This window comes from Crocuta crocuta, unplaced genomic scaffold, assembly GCF_008692635.1.
Source record: "Crocuta crocuta isolate KB4526 unplaced genomic scaffold, BGI_CrCroc_1.0 scaffold118, whole genome shotgun sequence".
Classification (NCBI taxonomy): domain Eukaryota; kingdom Metazoa; phylum Chordata; class Mammalia; order Carnivora; family Hyaenidae; genus Crocuta; species Crocuta crocuta.
Window position 1 is genome coordinate 8,172,951 of NW_027551558.1, and position 19,831 is coordinate 8,192,781.

Below are 19,831 nucleotides of genomic sequence, written 5' to 3' on the forward strand. Positions count from 1 at the left end.
GCCACGGGCCAATGCTGAGCACTGCCCATGGGACAAGGGAAGGGGAGAGGAACACAAAGTGGGTCAGGCTGTGGAGGAGAACCATCTGTGGGTAACCCCACCACACTGTCTGACCTTCTGGATAAGGCACAGTAATGCCTTGCTTCCCTGATCCCAAAGCCAGCACACACTACTACAGTTTTTCAGGACAATCTTAGGGCATTCAGGACAGTTTTTAGGACATTCTGATGCTGCCCAAGGGGGAAAGCCTCCATCCAGAGTAGGGAACCAAGGGCTAGATGGCTAAACGCAACCGCACAGGGCCATACGGTCAGGACTGACAGTGCTCGCCCCGAGCCGGCCATGCCGGCCCCTCCCTAGGAGGAGGCAGGCTGTCCTCGCAGCTCTGGGGGACTCACCTCCCAGCCTCCCCACTGCCAGCCTAGAGGGAACATGTGTTGAGGAGGCTGAGATCTGCAGGCTCCAGGTTCCCTCTGCCCACAGGATATTCACACCTGCCCTAAGGCTTCATCTTAGAGACATTCAGCAGCAGCAAGGTTCTCTGACACACAGCTGAGCCAGGGTCTTGTTTCTGTTTTTAAGCAACATATGCTGCAAAGCAAACAAGTAAAAAAAAAATGCAAAAAGATACCTACCTAAGCTGAATTCTAAAATGGGCTCATCTGGATCTTGTATATTTCCTGAATAAAAAGGAAATGATGAAGGGAAAAAATTGCTTAATAAACTTTTCCTTGCATTTAGATTTTATTCAAAAGAGTCAACATTCTACATTTTCCCCCCTCAGGAACTGTAATATGAGATAGTTTCTTCATTTTCTTAACATTTTGCTTCTGAGATCCCTAAGAAGTCTCAGACTCCAAGACCAAACCCTCCTCCTCCTCCTAAGCTCTGCACACCCACAACAAGGAGGGCTTTGATCATGGCCTGGGCACTTGCCAGACAGGCACTGTGGACATTCCCATATCATCTACTGGCAAATGAGCTCTGGAGGTGCCCACTCAAGCTGGAAAACTGGCGGCGGTCCAATTCCAAAGGAAGCGGTTCCCAGGAAGAAGGCTGACTTTCACCTACCTACTCCCTGATTCAACCAAAAAGATGCCAAAGCAGAGTGCCCTCCAGCCTGGGGGAGTCACTGAGGGCTCATTCTGGCTGTCCACAGGGTACCCCCAGGAGACAGGCACACAGTGTGGGACCTGCGTGCCACGACCTTGCACCAGGAACCTGGCACAGGCCCCGTGAGACTCACCTGCCAGAGAGAGGCCCAGCATGTCGGCTGCCACGTCAATGGTGGAAGCCCGCTGCACTGCACGGGCCCTGGCGCCATGGCGAGGGCTGTGCTCTCTTGCTGTCATGATGTCATTGGTGATGATGTGCTTCCTGTTCCTGGGTCAGACCACGCCTGATTCCCCGGGAAGCGCTGTCACCAAGCCCTAGTCCCCTAAGGGAACAGCAGTCCTGAGAAAAAGGCACCGACACTGGTAAGAAACACAGGGATGGTGACTGAGAGACGGTGCTCTCGTGGACAGAATACGTGCTTCGCACAGGCAAGGGAGCAGCCAGGGGTGGAGAGTCTGATGACCTAGGTCCCTTCCAGTGACCTCCTCCTCTATACTCCCCAACACTCACACACTAACACATATGCTCATGGGACCCCGTAAGGAAATCATGTTCTCTTCAACAAAGACACACCACGTTAACTGTGGGTTTAGATAGAGTCATAAAAGATGGCTTTTGAAATTTTTTTGTTTTATTAGGCTTTTCTGCCGATAAGCCTCATAGAATCTTTAACATAAAACCAATTCACCCCTGTCAAAGGGACAGGAGGAGATGCACGAAGGGTTTGCCACCCACTGGCACATTGGGACACTGGAGAGACAAAGGAATGTGTCTCTGACCTGCTCTCCTTCTTCCCAGAGCTACAGGAACTTCACACGTCTCCTGGTCTTGGAAAACACGTGCATGCAATCTGTACCTAACATGGACACTGCTGTGCTATGGACACGGAAGCTTCTGGGCAAAGTGCCACCACAGGCCGAATCAGAGAGCTGCTCTGGCATGGCACAGAACACACATTTGCTCTAAGAAGTGGGTTAAGCAGCAAGAAGTGAGCTTCACATTTTTCCAGTCCTACAATCCTGTTGTGTCTAGAAGGAACCAACCTCTTGTTTAAAACGCCTCTCTCAAAGGTCTCCATGTATCCAGACACGCTTGTCTTCCCCAAGTGTGTCGACACCTGTGCACCTGAAGGCCTGCGTTCTCACTCTTGAGTTAATATTCAGCCAGCAACTTACTGGGCATGTTTGCTCTTGGACCAGTGGAGACACGTGGCATTTCTTCATAGAAGCACACCCAAATCCATCATCTAAAAATAGAAAATTATTAAGTTAACAAGCTGGCCAAAGGTGAAGTTCTCAAGAATGCATATTATGATCCCTATGTTATAATTTTAATGCCTAGAGTACTGGGGAAGCCAAGAGCTACTACATGTTCCTTTGGTTCATCTTAAATTTTAAATTTTTGGTTCAAAAGCAAAGGTCTTGCTAGCCCAAAAGAGTGAGAAACAGAAATGCACATTCCTATCCCCTTCCAGGGGAACATGGAACAGCCCTAAGTGCCCAATGTGCAGCTGGACTGTGTTTGAGGGAAAACGCGGAGATAAGGATCTGAGTCTCCCAGTACTCCCGCTCACAAACGTCAGGCCCTGGGAGAAGCTGCTGGGCCCCTCTGAGGCTTTGCTTTCTGGTGTCTAGGATGAGGCTAGTTGTACCCATCTCACAGGGCTGCAGTGGGAGCCAAAAGTGCAAGAACGGAAGAGGGCTCGCCCCGCTGTGGCTGCCTGGCCCTTGAGTGCCTTCCTGTGGAGCAGAACACTCAGGCTCCAAGTCAGTCCCGGGGGACTGTCAGGGTGGATCTCAGGGCCCGGCACATGAGCTATCTGAAAGGGCCAATGGCTGGGGTATAGATCTCAGGCAGTGTGTTTGGCACTCAGGCAAACTCAGTTTCCCTTGCAGACTGGGCTCCTACCCTCCCACTGGAGCACCTAGGGCCCTATAGTCTAGGCATCTTGGCAGGGACAGCAACCAACTGGCTCAACTGGGGAGTCCCAGTAAAGGTCTCCAAGGGGAAGAATCACGAGATTGCTGACATCAAAAGGCATACAAAGTCAAAATATGCAATAAAAATGATAAAGACAGGGAAAGCACATACAGTACTAAGATCTATAATTTACAGTAATGCTTGTACACATTAACAACAACAACAAAACCCACCTCATTAAGAATGCAAGCAGCAAAGGTATGAATTCTATCACAGAAGAGGAATACACATGATAAACATTTTAGAAAAGTGACCAAACTCATTCATAATAATTAAAGCAATGCTAAATATTCCTATATTCACCTAAAGTTGTCTTCCAAAAGAAGTCTGTCTCTTCTTCTCCTGAAAATATGCCTTGTTGGCAGACCTGGGGGAAACTCTATAGGGCTCTCCTATATTGCTGATAACATTTTAAACTCATACAAGCATTTCAGAAAGCATGTGACATTATTTATCAATATATTTCTAAACAAAAACAAAATTCTTGCCAACAGTCCAAAGACGCTTATTGTAGCATTACTTATAATGACAAACACTGGAACCGACCAAAATGCCCAGGTACAAGTAAGTACATTCTGGAACATCTATAAGATGTACTATTACATGACTGTTAAAATGATCATGATAAAGTTAATAAACACATGAAAATTCCTTCAACCTCATTAGTCATCAGGAAGACACTAATTACAGCCATGAGATACTTCTGCATACTCATTAGAATAGCTAAAATGGAAAAAAAAAAAAAAAAAAAAAAAAAAACNAAAAAAAAAAAAAAAAAAGACAATACCAAGTAACAGTAATGATGTGGCATAAATGGAACCCTGGTATACTGCTAGCAGAGGGTAAAATGGTGCAGCCATGCTGTCAAACTGTCAGTGTCTACTCGAGCTGAACATATACCTACACCGTGACCTAGTATGTAACTCAGAGGGGAACTAAGAGAAATACCTATTTATGTTCACCAAAAAAAAAGGCATAAAGAACATTTAGAGCATAATATTCACAACAGTCAAACACTAGCAACAACTCAAGTGTCCATCAGCTACAGAATAAACAAAACAATACAAATGGCTTTTAGAAACAATGTCAACGGGGAAAGCGAGTCACAGGAAAGCATATTTGGGCAATTCTATAAAGTTCAAGCACAGGCCAAATGAGTCTGTGTTATTAGAAGTGAAGACAGTGGTATCTTTAGGGGCGAGTACTGACTGGGGAAGGCATATGGGGCATGAAAAGGCGTGTGGTCTCCTCTTTTGGGTGTTGATTCTATGAATTTACTGTGTGAAAATTCATTGAGCTGTACATAAATGATTCTTCTACTTCAATAAAAAGCTTAATTATTTGAATGACTATAATAAAGACAATATAGCATGAAAATGTCAGCTCTGCATCATGTTTATGTCAGCTCTGCATCATGTGTGCTTTTAATGAACTATTCTACCTGTGCTCTGGTCAGAGCCACTTAAAAAGATGGGGCGCAGAGGGAGACCACGTCAGAGAAGAAAGGTGTGGGACCACAGGGAACTGGTCCCTTTCTTAGCTTAAGGTCATCCTCTTGCGTCACTGAGAGCTGCGCCCTGGCCAGAGGCAGAGGTGGCACCCTGGGCGTGAAGCAGCTTGAGGAAGGAGCTCTTCTTTCTCCAACTTCTTCCCAGAGTGTCTCCAGTGCTCCACTGCCCTGTCTGGCTGCCCTGTCAGCCTGCAGTGAGGCTGTAGTCACCCCCTTCACTTGGGACAGTGCAGCTATGCCTCCTGACAGAAGGTGACAACTGTACCCTTCCAGGGTCCTCCCAAACGCCCTCCCCTCCCCCTCACTTACCCCCTTCCTCCTGCCCTTGCAGGGCCTCTTCCCCTAAGGAGGGTGGGGAGTATTATAGGCACAATGGGATCCTGGGGACAGAAATGCTTAAAGGGTAAACCACGTCTTCTTGACCCATTCATCCATTGATGGACACTTAGGCTCTTTCCATGATTTGGNCGGTGGGGGTGGAGGGGAAAGGGGGTGATGGGCATGGAGGAGGGCACTTGTGGGGATGAGTACTGGGTGTTATATGGAAACCAACTTGACAATAAAGTACTTTAAAAAAAAAAGAAAAGAAAAGAAGTGCTTAAAGGGGAACATCTACAGACTAATTTTACACTTGATAGGGTTCACAGACCAAAGAAGCTTTTGGGTCAAGAGGGCCTCAGAAGCCACTTCACAGTTATTTGGGGCATTTAATTAGGATCTGCAATTTAAGTCATCAAGACCCAGAACACGGAGCTGATCTGCACAGCTGAACTCGATTTTCCTTATTAGTCTCATTAATTTAAAATAATTCACCAAGGATTCTTATATTTCCAAGGTCCCTAGTTTTCCTCCTGGCCCCATTTGAAGACCGGAGCTCATTAGGAAGAAAAACTGCACTAACATCAAAGAGGACGGATAGCATGTGGGAGTTGTTCAGGGACTGGAATTTTTTCTTGGGGGCAAGAAGAAAGAAAGAAAGAAAGAAGCAATAACTCATGACACTGCCTATTCTCATTCTGTGAGAGACGTGTCACCCTTTCTGACAAGAGGACACAGGTCATCAACTTGACAGCAAACCCAATAATGTCCCTTCCACCTGGGGAAGGTGGTAGAGGGAGCATAAGCAAGACAGGAGAGTTGTGGTGGTTCATAAAGGTCCATGGGATTTGTGACCAAAGGCAGTGACTGTCACAAGCTTCTCAGGGAGCCAATCTAAGGTCTACCTGCCTTTCTCCTCCACAGAACAGGGGCTCCTCAGCCTGGAAGGGGTTCTAGAGGCCCCTCTAGGGCTCAGTAACCTTTAAGGGCTGCAGAGCTGGAGCCAAGTGAGAGGACTAGCCATAAAACTCCATTTTCATCTGTCTTATACAATGGGGGTTCTTCTGAGAACAGTCTTAAAAAGGACTTGCATGAATCTACACATTCAATGCAATTCCAATCAAAATTGCACCAGCATACTTCTCAAAACTAGAACAAACTATCCTAAAATTTGTATGGAACCACAAAAGACCCCGAATAGCCAAAGTAATACTGAAGAATAAAACCAAAACGGGAGGGATCACCATCCCAGACTTTANTCAACGGACGAATGGATCAAGAAGATGTGGTTTATCTATACCATGGAATACTACATGGCAATGAGAAACAATGAAATCTGGCCATGTGTAGCAACATAGATGGACCTTGAGGGTGTTAGGCTGAGCGAAATAAGTCAGGCAGAGAAGGACAGATACCATATGTTTGCATGTATAGGAGGATTAGGAGGAAGTTAACGGAGGACCATGGGGGAGAAGAAGGGGGGAAATGGTGGGGGAGAGGGAGAGAGGCAAACCATGAGAGGCGCTTAAATGCTGAGAACAAACTGAGGACTGATGGGTGTGGGGAGGAGGGGGGAGATGGGCATGGAGGAGGGCACTTGTGGGGATGAGCACTGGATGTTATATGGAAACCAACTTGACAATAAAGTATTTGTAAAAAACAAAAACAACAACAACAACAACAAAAAAGGACTTGCATGGATGACATCACGGAAGTCCAGACAAGGAGACTTTCTCAAGGTCACACAGAACTAAAGGATGAACTATCAGAATCAACCCAGGGCAAAGGGCTCAAATACAAGGGGGTGCTCTCCCTGCCCAGCCCACTCTATCGCTGGGCGGGAAACGAGCTCCTAGCAAACCATCTCCGGGCCTCTACTCTCCAAACACAGGCACCACAGGAGAGAAAGTCAGATGAAAGGCTTGAGTGAGTCAGAGCATGAATCAGCAGCCCCTGGGGAGGAGGCTACTTTAGGAGGCAGAAAGAGGCAGAGTTTTCTCTCAAAACCCCTAATCCAGGACAGCCACAATCACTGATTGATGAGGCGTCACACTGCTCAATGGCAAATCACTACTAATAATAACCTGAGAGACAGCTGCTGCCTTCCACACAAAGCCCCTCCTACAGACAGTGCCCAGCAGCCAACGGCCTTGCCTCAGTCTCCCTAAATGGCTAACCAGTCTGTACCTCAAGATAACGTACCTCCTGGTGTGACCATGGGATGAGCAGCAGGGTACCCTGTGTCTTATGAATGCCAGACTTAAACTCCTGGCTTCTTCCATAGCATCCTGGGTGCCTCATTCAAGCCTAAACATAGACCAGGGGCCTAATAAACACCTACTGAGTAAGCAAACTGTCAGCTTCTGTGGCAGACTGGCTTTCCTCACCAGATACCCTCACCCCGGGTACACTGACAGGTGACCCTCTCCAGCACCCTTCCAGTTCGGTGCAGCTGTGTGAGAGGGCAGAGGGATGCACACCAGCTGAGACAAAGGTGACAAAGCTGCTCATGAGATCCTCCAAGTCTCCCTTCCCTCCAGATTCCCAGCTGGATACAAGGAGACTGAGTGAGTAATTCTAAGGCCCCAGGGTAAGGGAGTGACTCTGTGGAAAGAAACTAGGTCCCTGAGACTGGGAAGAGCAGAGCGCCCGCTCCCCACCGACAATCTACACTGAGCTTACCCTGAGTAAGAAATACCCTTTGTTGTGTGAAGCCACAGAGATTTGGGAGGTGGTTGTTACAGCAGCTAACATTAGTTACCCTAACTAAAGTGTGACACATAACCAGGCACCCAATAAACAGTTGTGATGAAAACAGAACCACAGCCACCAGTTAACACTTACCACACAATGCTTGGGAAAGAACAATGCTTTGTTCTCTGCATGAGGCACACCCAGTTCATGAGGAAAGAACCCACAGGTGGCTGGGAGACTACCACAGGGGCCAGGAAATGAAGGCACAGATAAGTTTAAAAAAAAAAAAAACAAAAAAAAACAACCACTTTAGCAGACAATCAGCCAGGCAAGTCTTTTGTCCCCACTCCAATTCTAAGTCAGGCTCAGGGCAACTGATAGCTCTCCTGCCCCTCCCCCACCCCCAATGCCACCTGGCTAGCCCTGGACTTCACCACCTCAAACACACACTGTGATGGAAGCTGGCATTAATGTTGAGAAAGCAAGTTCTCTGAGATGGCCCTAGAGCTGCTAATCCAACCAGGAGACAAAAAGAGACCCATCTCTTCCACTGGACAGCCAAGATCAGCCTATTCCCACTGGTCCCCTGAAGCCAGCTGGGAATCAAGGCAACCCAGGGCTCCACCCAGAGCTGGTCTACATCCAACAGGGCCTTGGGACCCTTGGGGCTTCAGGACCACCAATTCCTTGAATTCCAGAAAATAAGAGAATGACAACAGTATGGGTGCAAATACCACAACATGAGCACAAGCCTCAGGTGGGCATGGGGTGGGTGGGGTGCAGATGCCCATGACAAAAACTAAATGGGCCAGAAACATGGTGGCTATGTTAACAGGCATGGGCAAGGCCAACACAGAAGAATAGGAGCAGTATCTCCAGAATGGACAAGGCTAAGGGTGGCCAGCGAGTTGGAGGCTCCCCTCCAAGGAAATGGCAGTGCTGTTGTATGCAAGCTCAGTGCACCTAGTTTCCTCATATTCTGCCCCAGGTCAGTCACCAGCCAAGGAAGATACAGCATATGGGCAAGAACCAAGAAGGCCTGGCTCTGAATATTTCAGAACAGCAGTCAATGGCAGCAGAAAATTCCTATGGCTTATATTTGGAATGAATGAATGAATGAATGAATGTGTGCCTCTACATGATATCCCAGAAATTTAAGTGCAATGAGTCAAGTTTTAGTGCACAGGAAATGACACAATGGTTGTCAACAGAGGAGAGGGCCACTGGGGATAGGGAGACACACTAAAGGATATTCTTCTTTAAATAACACAAACTTGAGCAGGCTGCTAAGAAAGGCTAGGGAAGAGAGTGTTGAACTGTGGAGACCAAGGCCAGGTGATGAACAGCAGGTAGGGTTTGTGGGTGGGATGAGCCACTACAGGGACAACAGAGGAACAGGGTGTGGGAGACAGGGGCAGGGGGGAGTCAGGCCAAGGTGAACTCAGCAGTAGGGGTTTCCTTGATTTTAATTTGCCCATTTTGGGGACTTCTTAACCCACCCCTCTGTGTCCCTCCCCGCCCTAAAATGCATGGGAATTGTGGAAACTAGCAGATCTTTCATCTTTTTCTCTTTCAAACAAGCCAACTGCCTAGGAAAGATCTTAATCTTTTAAACAAAGTCAAATATGCCTCCTTACCATAAAAAGCAAGGAATGCTGCCTGCCTCCAAGGCTCAGGTATTAAGAGGGCAGGAAATGCCAGACCCCCAGGCACAAAGACAAGAGTGGAGGGCAGAGAGGCCTCAGTCTCTTCCCTCATGCTCTGGCCCCAAGCCCCACAGGCCCCAGACACTCCGGTCCACAGAGGGCTCTCAACACCTTCCCTCCTGTGTCCTGGACCCTGGGATAAACCTGCAGAGGCTCTGAGCTGGGTGCAAGAGGCTGGGCATTTCATCAGTTAGTGTCACTCCTCTCCAAGGGATTGGGCAAGAGCTACTGAGCTTCCCTCAGCCTCAGTTTCACAATCTGTAAAGCAGGAGTAACAACCCCCACCTCACCGGGACACACTGAGGAGCAAGCACACATGCAGAGACATGTACAACACCCACATGAGCCTGCGCAGAGCCTCGAATCAGACAGGAGAGTTTCTCTCCTCGGCTCTACCCAACCTCCCTTGGGTCTCGTCCTGAGCTGCAGTTTTACTGGGACCATCTATGAGCCTGGAAGGCCTCTCCTTCTTTCCAGCTAAGTCTACCGTCATTTTTCCCCAACTTTCCAGCCATCCTGAACTTCAGCCAGAGCTCTTCACTCAGGTCCATGGCACTCTGCCCAATTTATAACGACTGTGTTTTATAAACCAAACATTTAGGCCCAAATGTTGCTGTTGGGGAGGGACAGGTGAATGGAGCACCGTTCTGGTAGGCAGTCAGCCACTGGGAGCCAGGTCACCTCCACAAGGACCTTCTCTGGGCCTCAGTTTCCTTACTTGTAAAGTGAGGAGACTGCCAGGTGTAAGGAATCCTTGCCCGGAGCCCACCCCCGCCCCGACAGGGAAGAGAAGTGGCTGCTCTTGCCTTGGGGCTGGACATCCATTAGGATCCTGTTCTGAGAGGCAGCACAAGTCTTCCTACTAATGGAGGCCTGCTTCCTCCTTCCCCTTCTGGGCCAGAGAGCCAGCTCTCATACTTCTCACTCCCTGCGCTGCACAGGGCTTTGGATCCAGGAGAGGGGTGCACTGTGAATCCATCTCCAACTTGAACACCACCACCAAACCAGTGAGTATGCTGCAAGACCTGTCCAGGGCAGCCAGCGAGGAAATGCAGGCAATGAATGCCTCGGCAAGTCAGGCACAGAGAAGGTTTGCGCTGCAGCTGGTGCATCTTCACACCTGCTGACACAAACAACCCCATCCAGGGCCCACTGGGCCTGCGCTCCACAATCTTTTACCTCCAGCTTCCCACCTCCCCGATCCCTCTTCTCTGCTGGCGACACTAAACAGGCAGCAGTGGCGGTGGGTTCACGCCAGATAATTACTAGCCTGCCTCATCCAGTTAATGAATATGGTAGTTGATTTAATATAACGCCTTAACCCAGATTCAAAAGCACACCTCAGACTCCAAAAGGAAGAGTCAGTCACCATGCATATTCCCCTAAACAAAGGCAAGGGCTAGAGCCCAGGAGCAGGACAAGACCAGGTCGTTCCAGCTCCCCTCCAACCCCCCAGTTTTCCCACCTCAGCCAATGGCAGCTCTATCTTTCCACTTGCTCCAGCCAAGAAACCAAATCAGTGCAGGCTCCCTACTGACGCTGCCTCTCGCACCCCACACCCAATGCATGCGTGATCCTCCAGCTCTGTCCAGACCTCAGCCTGCCTCAGCACCCCTGCCTGCCCTGGCTTCTGACGGTGACTCTGCAGCCCCCAGTCTGTTTTTCACAGCACCAGCAAGGTCATGAACCCTTCCCCCAGCATCCTCATCTGGCTTCCACGGACTTCCCTACTGTTGAGACCTCCCTGGCTGCCCACCCTCTTTGAGGATGCCCTTCCTTGGAAGACATTGGAGGGCAGTTCCCTCACCTCTGGTGTGTCCTTCTTTAAAAATAGCCTCTCCGGGAGGTCTTTGGGACAGCCTGGTTTAAAACTGACTTGGGGCACCTGGGTGGCTCAGGCGGTTAAGCCTCCAACTTTAGCTCAGGTCATGATCCCACGGTCTGAGAGTTCAAGCCCTGTGTCAGGTTTTGTGCGGACAGCTCGGAGCCTGGAGCTTGCTTCAGATTCTGTGTCTCCCTCTCTCTCTGCCCCTCCCCAGCTTGCACTCTGTCTCTCTCTCTCTCTCTCTCAAATATAAATAAACATTAAAATTTTTTTTAATTAAAAAATTAAAACTGATTTGTGGCTCATCTATAAGCCATGACCTTCGGGGGATTTTTCTGTAGGAACGAGCCTGAAAATAAATCACCCTGCAAAAGTGCTTCGAAGTGTTTGTGCTGAGCAACACAGGTGCAAACCATGGGTCCAGAGGCTCACATCCGGGAGGTGAGAGACATGTTAACAATAAGCCAATGTTTGGGCACCTGGGGGGCTCAGTTGGTTAAGCCTCTGTCTTCAGCTCAAGTCATGATCTCACAGTTTGTGAGTCTGAGTCCTATGTCGGGCTCTGTGCTGACAGCTCAGAGCCTGGAGCCTGCTTCAGATTCTGTGCTTCCCTCCTCTCTCTCTCTGCCCATCCCCTGCTCATGCTCTGTTTTTCTCTCTCAAAAATAAACAAACATTTTAAAAAAATGGAAAACAACAACAATAAGCAAGTGCTGAGTGGGGGAAGTGCCAAAGCCAGCAGCGGCAGGATGGCAGGGGTCCTCTGGCCACCTCTGCTGTGCCGAGCCCTTCCACATCCCACTCTCCTTAAGCCACTTTTCTTAAGCATCTACTTTCTTCACTTCTACACCTCATGCTGTTTCTTCTCTATAAACTGATAATCTCTTCAACGACAGCGAGGGTCTCTCATAGACTAGGCCTTAGCAATACACAGATGAACACGGGGACTTGGTCAGGAAATACATGACAGGAACTGCAACAAAAGCATGAATGGGGGACAATCTGAGGGCCACACTGGTGCCACTGGAACCTCTTCCCAAACCTTCCCTTGTGTGAAGAGCTGGCCTGCTGCTCCCCGCCCCCCTCTTTACTGGCAGGGGTGCCTCACATGCTAGAAGCATGGAGGCTCTTTCTCGGTGAGAATCAACCCAGTGTTGATTCAATCCTCTCACTCCCAAGCACCAGCCTTCATGTGTCACTTGACTGCCACGGAGGCTTACCCGAGTAGCACAAGCAAAGATAGTGGGCACACTGCACTAAGCTCTGTAGTCCATTGTTAAGAGCTGCCTCTTTATTACCGGAGACAATGAACATCAGTGTCAGTGCCTTCTTCTCTCCCCTAGAAATGTCCATGGCGTTGACAAGTCTCATGTCTTGCTCCATTGTCAACCGAGCCACTTGAAGCCCTCACATAATTAACTGACAGTGCACCTATATGTTGGCCAGGAAGGCCTCTCAGGAGTGCCAGAGAAATCTCCAAATGGATGTGTAAAAGGACTGTATCCAATATCTGTCAACAACCACTGTCAGTGTAGACATGCAGTTCCCAGAGGACCAAGAACCAAAGAGATGAGGACAATAGCTTCCCTGTAACCTGTCGGTGAGCTGATCTTTGAGTGGGGCTCTGTAAAGGACCTACCAGCCAATGCAGGCAGGTGTCATCTCAGAGCCAGATGCCCTGGCCCCCAAGGCACTTATTCAAAGCCAGGTTCCAGAAGATGCAGCTAAAAGAGAACTCTCTGGCTCCTTGAGGCCTGGGTGTGCACCATTCACTGCCTGAGACTGTTCTTTCTCTTCCCTTTTTTTTTTCTACCCAAACCCAAGGCTGTTAGTTCTGGCCTGGTGCCTGCTTCCATCTCTCCCCCAACCAGAGCTGGCCACCTGGAAGCTGGGCCCGGACTTCCTTCAGCCACCAGGGCAGATGCCACCCCAGACTCCGCATCTCTCCCCTCTCTCCTTTGGGTGGGGTTGGTCCTTTCAGCCAGAGGATGTGAGAGTGAGTGTGATCACAGCTGCTCAAGGCTCCTCAGTATCACAGCACAAAGAGGGTGTGCCCTCCCAGGGGTGGTGGCTTACACCCCAGCTACAGCAACTCCCTTTCTCTTGCCCTGACAGTGCTTCCATTCACCCCATCCCCTCAGTCCTTGGGCTTCAGTGAAGAGGCTATCATGGGGAGGGAAGGTTCTGCTTTCATGGCCAAAACACCGTACTTACCTCCCAGAATGCTTGTACTGCACCCTGGAGAAACTGATTCAGGTGAGTTCAAGCAGAAAGGCACATCTGTCATAAGGATTCAGGGTTGACTTATAAGACTTGAATGGAAATATGGCTGAGCTGACCCAAAGACCCCAACGTCAGCAGCACAGACAACTCTTCTTGGCTCTCCTCTGCTAACCCATGTCATTCTCCCCCTCCCTGCAAATGAGTCTATGCTCACGGTGGTGTCAAGGCAGCTTACAGCCCCCCAACTCTGCTCTCCAGGTCTAGCTACTGACGGGGTCAAATGCATGCACACTCTCCCAGTCTCTACTCCGGCTCACTCTGGGGAAGGGTCTGGCTTGGTCCAGGTGGCCCTGGGCTAGAACCTGGGTCACAATGTAGCATGAGTGCTCCTATGAGACCTATAAGTTTGGTGGTAGAGAACCCCACAAAGGGGCTAGGGAGAGGATGGAGAGAACCCTCACAACTCACCACAACTTTTAGGAGCCAACTGGAGAGACCCCATAGCAAGTATTCCTCAACTTTTAAAAAGGCAAAGGATTCCCACTGTTTTTTGTTTTTATTTCTGAAAGACAGAGAGAGGCAGAGACTGAGCAGGGGGAGGAGCAGAGAGAGAGAGGAAGACATAGAATCCAAAGCAGGCTCCAGGCTCTCAGCTGTTAGCATAAAGCCAACGAGTTCGACGGGCTCGAACTCATGAACCGCAAGATCATGACCTGAGCCAAAGTAGGACACTTAACCTACTGAGCCACCCAGGTGCCCCCAAAGAACTCCCACCATTAAGTAAATGTTTTTTATATTGTTTAAAATAGAGAACATAAACATAAAAGTGGGTATATACTCTTTCTTCTCAGATCTCTTCAACTACTATGAAACTAAAAGGGACCTATAAATTAACTATAGCAAGACCTCCACAAAAATGAATCACGTTTATATTAAGGTAATGTGCCAGACGGGGACGATGCACAGAAACCATCACACACCCGTAACCCTGACTGACTCCAGAAGGCCTCTCCTGCCACAACTCTCCACTCCACCCTTGGCTGGCCTGAGTCAGAAGTGCCTGCAAAGGCCACTCGGTCCACCCAGCAGCCATGTGGTCATAATAACAGACACTGTTCCCCAAAAACGTGAGCTGTAGAGCAGGGCAGAGGAGCAGGAATGTGGTGACCCCTCCCTGGACTATAAGCAAGGAGTTTCTGGGTCCCGGACAGCAGGACATGTTGTTTTGCTCTTGTGCATGACATCAAGAGAGTTATGGGGAAAAAAGTACAAAACACAGCTTGATGGCCTGCTGTGTAAAAATGCAAGACTGAGGATGCTGGTCACTTCCCTCGAGTCTCCACAGTAGAGTGTTCCCGCTATGGGCCAGCCTTATGCTCCTTAATCAGCATCTGCTGCCTACTGGAGTTTCTCATCATGTTTGCAGCTAGTGGGAGAAGGTCAAGAGAGGAGACCAAGAACTGCCCAGCCCAAGATGCCTTCTGGCCACTGACCTGCCTCATCTGTCCGGAGATTCAGGTAGAAAAGCTAACAGGCAGAGTTGTGAGCATGAGCAACAATTCCACTACCAAGTTCCTCCCATGCCCCCTGGTTCCCACAGTCCTCTCGCCTCACTGCCAGTGGGGCTGTTTGACAGATGGGAGGCAGCGGATGGGGCTTCTTCAAGATCAGGAGCCCCGGAGCAGAGTCAGGACCAAAGTCAACCCTTAATCCTCCTACATTCTTTCCAACACTTGAAACAGCATGCAGGGCATGCTAATTCAAACCACAACCAGATGCAGGTGAAAGCCACAGTCTTTTCCCTTGACAAGTTCTACATTTTTAAGCACTTTCACATACATTAGTTTACAATGTTTACTAGAACATTACTTTCTTCCCTCCAGCCCTTTTCAGGACCCCCTGGAAAGAAGTATTTCAAAACATGCTAACCAATCTTTCCCTTTCTGTCCCCACCCACAGTCTTTACAAAGCCCCTCTGGTCACAGTCTCTGACCCAACCTCCAGCCTTCATGTTAAGCAATACTACAGACCAGAGAGGAAATGGGCCTTCCTAGAGAAGGTAGAAGAGAGAACTTGAGGATGTGGGTGACTTCTTTTTTTGCATCATTCATGTTTGATTTGCTTTTTGTAAGCTGAAATTAAGCTCCTTGGGAAAAAAAAATATTGTCAATATTTTGTCAAAATTTTTCAAAATAAATTTTAAAAAATATAAATCTCGGGGGTGGGAATTAAAATTAAGAAACACAAAGCTTGGTGAACAGGATAAAAAGACAAAACCTAGCCAACAATACCAACAAATATTAAAGTAAAACAATATATGTAAGTAATGTTCTGTATTTCTGATGGTGGAGAAAGGACTTATACAAATACTGCACAGAAGTATGTTTCAGCAGAAAAGTAGAATGGGAACCCCCAAGCCAGCAAGTCATGACTCAAGACCTAGTTTCTGTGGTGACACATTAACCTGATTAGCAGGGGTTCCTCTGCTCTTTTTGTAGGACTACTGTGGCTCTCTTGCCGCTTCCCCGTCTTTGCTGTTCCCAACAGGTTGTATTTATTCACTGTAGAATATCCTGGTTTAGTAAGTGAAGAATACGTCAAGGTGCTTTGGGAAATAGTCGCCGTGCTGTCCCCAGCTCACACTGGTGACAAACACACCACAATTCAAGAATAAAACACGCATCCTCCCCCTCCTTACAAAAACTCCCACGTCCTCTGTGAGGCTTGTCAACGGAAGCAGCGCAGGGAAAGTGAATCAGCTCACCACCCAGACAGTGGCTGGACACACATAAATGGCAGGCTTAACGTGGGGCAACACAGGCCTTGAACAAGGTTAGCCTACTTCGAAGATACCACAGTCCCAAAGAGCTGTCGGTACTTTTTGCAAACCTGACAAGCAAAGTGCACTCTTGGAAGGGAAGCGGGGCACACACACCAGCTCCCAGAAGGGTTAGTGAGATCCAGGCCTGATGCTGCCTGAGACTTTTCAGAATGAGAAGCTCTGTGATCTGGTTTCTGCCAGGTCAGTGAGCAACCATGAAGCCAGGCTTTGGTTCTGTTTCCGAGAACCAAATATCCGGGCAACTTTCAAAACACCTTGCTAATGCTAATGGAGTTTGGGGGAAACAAAGGAAGATCCAACCCCTGGGGTTAATCCAAATAAGATGGCCTCGGGTTCTGTGCACCTGCATCACACCATGTAGTTTCCAATCCAGCCACACCTGCATCACCCCAGTGCCCCCCACCTGGCTCCTGCTGAAATCCTCACCAGCCTCCCTCCAGCACCTCCAGCAGCATGGTACATGGGGCCTAAAGAGGCACTTTCAGGCTCACTCCAAATACACTATTTCCTTCTGACCACTGACAGAGTAGGACTGAGAATAATTTGAAAGTTCTGATGTGTCTCAGATGACTGGAGTTGGGTAGAGTCAGTTTATTTTTATAATCACTAGGAAAGTTTGTTTTCTAATTCAGAAGTGTGAGGTTGGGCTTCACGAGAGAATATAAAGGTTTTAGAGCAGCCACAAAATTCCATAAAGGGCTAGAATTGTGAAGCAACAACCACAGATCAATGAAATGCTGGGAAGACAAAGTTATTTCTAGAACAAGGCAACAAGCCAGGAGACTGAGGATGACTTGCCCAAGGCCTCCAAGTGGGCAGCACCAACGAAGCTGATTTTAGCTTCCGCGCCAACAAACCAAAATTACCGAGAGAAGTTTCAGTCTCGGAAACAAAGTGGGTCACACATTCTGTAAGCTTTACCATAGATAAGTCTCTGGCAAAGTGGTATATTATCAGCCTACTTTAGCTGAAGAAGAGGAATACCGTTCTAATCAATCACTGTTGGGTGGAACACAGAGAGGAGACTCTGAAAAGACTTCCGTGCTTCCTATTTTTACACAAAAATAAAAAGCAAGCAGTCCTGATTCTTACATGAGACTTCTCTGGAGAGAAGGTTTTATAGCTTTAGCTGGCCACCCACTTGAGTTTATTTGGTTGTTTTGGGTTTTCTTGGTTGTTGTGGGGTTGTTGTTGTGTTGTTGTTTTTGAGAGAGACAGAGAGAGAGAGTGTGTGTGTGTGTTTCTCTGAGGATGTGATATGATAGGATTGAGACAGGGAAACCAGCTCTTTGATCAAGAGACCTTTCAAGGCCTCTGGGTGGTTCAGTCAGTTAAGCATCCAACTCAATTTTGGCTCGGGTCATGATCTCACAGTTCATGGGTTCAAGCCCTGCATCAGGCTCTGCAATCAGTGTGGAGCCTGCTTGGGATTCTCTCTCTCTCTCTCTCTCTCTCTCTCTTAACTTTTGTTTATTTTGAGAGAGAGAGAGTGAGTGTGAGAGAGCGAGAGAGAGACCTTTCTTTCGCATATTTCTCCCATGCGCCTGTGCAAGGAGGAAAGGGCCTCACAAAAGCTGGAGAAGTCAGGATCCCTCCCCAGGACTACCTACCAGTCCACAGAGGTGGAGAGGGGTTCCAGGCTCCCCCACTAATCAGTAGCCCCTCAAAGTGTGGTCTGCAGTATCTGGCTGACCAGGGCAAAGAGAACCCTCCCGTGGCAGCCTGGTCACAGACTTACTCCCAAGCTGAGGGTAGCAGGAATGATGAAAACCCAAGAAAAGCAATTTTAAAAAGAGAGCCACAAGCAGTGACCCTGAGACCCAGGCATTTCTTCAGGCAGTGCTCAAAGCAGGTGAGTGAGCCCCACTGGGTGGGGAAAGGAGCCTCTTGGCACTCAGGGTCCTCATGCTAATGGCATGTCTTCCCAACCACCTGTGAAGAAACCAGTGGGGGAGAAGACAGAGGTGTTTCTCTGCTCAGCTGGCAAGGCTGGCCCTCCGACGGCCTGCAACACCCTCTGACAGGAGTGTTCGTGGGAGTCTGCAATTTGGAACTGCAGTTGTTCATTCATTCAACAGGTGCAAAGCCAGGCACTTACTTACAGGGGACACACAGGTGAGTCAGAAGTGATCCCTACCTGCAAAGAGCCAACAGTGTAACAAAGGAGCAAGACATTCAGACAAGACAAAATGAAATGCATGCCCTAGGCTGTGAGAGAGGTTAAGTCTGGCCAAAGATGATCTGGACACAGTGTGGACAGATCTGACTTTAAAAGGCACAAGCACGCTCAAGAACAAATTAATTCAGGGATCGGAGAGGCCCAGCATTCTCAGGGACAGAGAGAACAGACCAGAGAGCCAGGACTGGGTCCATTCCAGGGAGCCACTGATACTAGACCACAGAGCTGGGCTTCAGCTAGTAGGCATGAAGAACTCTCTAGAATTCTAATTGTTCAAATCAACTGGAAAAAAATCTCAGTACTTTCTTGAACTCTCCTGGGCTTCTGAAAACAAGCCTCTTGCTTACTTGTACAAACCAGGGCCAAGATGGCACGTGCATGGAACGGATGGGCAACACCCACAACCGGCACCTGAACAACAACTCTCCCATCCTGGTAGATCTCCAAGGGGTTGCAAGGTCACTGCATCATCACGACAATTAAACCTAAAGCCGACACACTCACTAGCTCTAAGGAAGCACAATTCAGTTCTGCAAATAAAATAAAACCCAATGACAGCAACAACCACAGAAGGAGCTGACACCACTTGATAACTGCAGAGGCCGAGCAATCCTGGTCTATCAGCAAATACCTTACACCAGGGCCACGACTGTCGCCTTTAAGTGGGATGCCCCATGGGACCTCACGCTAAGCTCTGCAGTCGAGAGACTGATCAACAAAGTTGCCAGCAACATCTCCCCTTCTTCTGTGACCTTGTGCCAGAGAGATTTCTAAGTCGGTTGTGCTTTTGTTTAGAAAGAGAATGCTAACCAGTCGGGTACCTGTGTAATAATAAGGAAAACATCAAAAGGTACTTTTGCCATTTTTTTTCTCCAAAATTTGCAGCTGAGTTCTGAAATGTAGACAACACACTGAGAACAAAGGCCCCCAAGAGATAATCTCCCTGTCATATATCATATTTAAAATTACCATTACCAAGAGCAGTGACAACGAAAACTAATTAAAATCTCTACTTGTGCTTTCACATTTTTTAAAAAATATTCTTGGCAGTTAGGTAATAGGGAGATCAGGAAAAATGAGCCTTCAAAATTTACTGCCTAGAACTGCTCCTATCTCCCACCAGAAGAAATATGGAGGAAAACTATAAACTGGAAGCTAGCATGTAGCAGATACATCTTCCAAGCCACTTCAAACCCCCTTGCCAGCCAGCTTCAGGCCCTGTCTCCTTCACTGGAGGCCAGAGAGTACTGATGAGAGAGAGCCAGGGTGGGAGGCCTCCACCAGATGGAATCTTCTCACCTAGAAAACTCAGCCAACTCCAGAGAGGTACCACCTAACACTTCCAGTTAACTAGCCCCATCACTAGGGTTCAATGAGGACTAGGCTCTTAAAGTAGCCAGATGCACACCAGTCAGGCAGATGTGAACATATCTTCCCC

General features: G+C 48.4%; 1 protein-coding gene across 6 annotated transcripts in view; it reads right to left on the reverse strand.

The window, feature by feature from the left end:
• Nucleotides 1–19,831, reverse strand: part of INPP4A (inositol polyphosphate-4-phosphatase type I A) — a 123,751-nt gene that overhangs the window by 58,965 nt on the left and 44,955 nt on the right. For 5 of the 6 annotated variants that reach the window (XM_077749338.1, XM_077749340.1, XM_077749336.1 and 2 more), the window contains exons 2-4: nt 2,160–2,362; nt 1,247–1,455; nt 636–680 (exon numbers count right to left, since the gene is read on the reverse strand). In XM_077749338.1, coding sequence (XP_077605464.1) covers nt 636–680; nt 1,247–1,352 — 151 coding nt within the window. In that variant the 5' untranslated portion in view covers nt 1,353–1,455; nt 2,160–2,362. The remainder of the gene's footprint in view (nt 1–635; nt 681–1,246; nt 1,456–2,159; nt 2,363–19,831) is intronic. The other variant, XM_077749335.1, reaches the window with a different exon arrangement.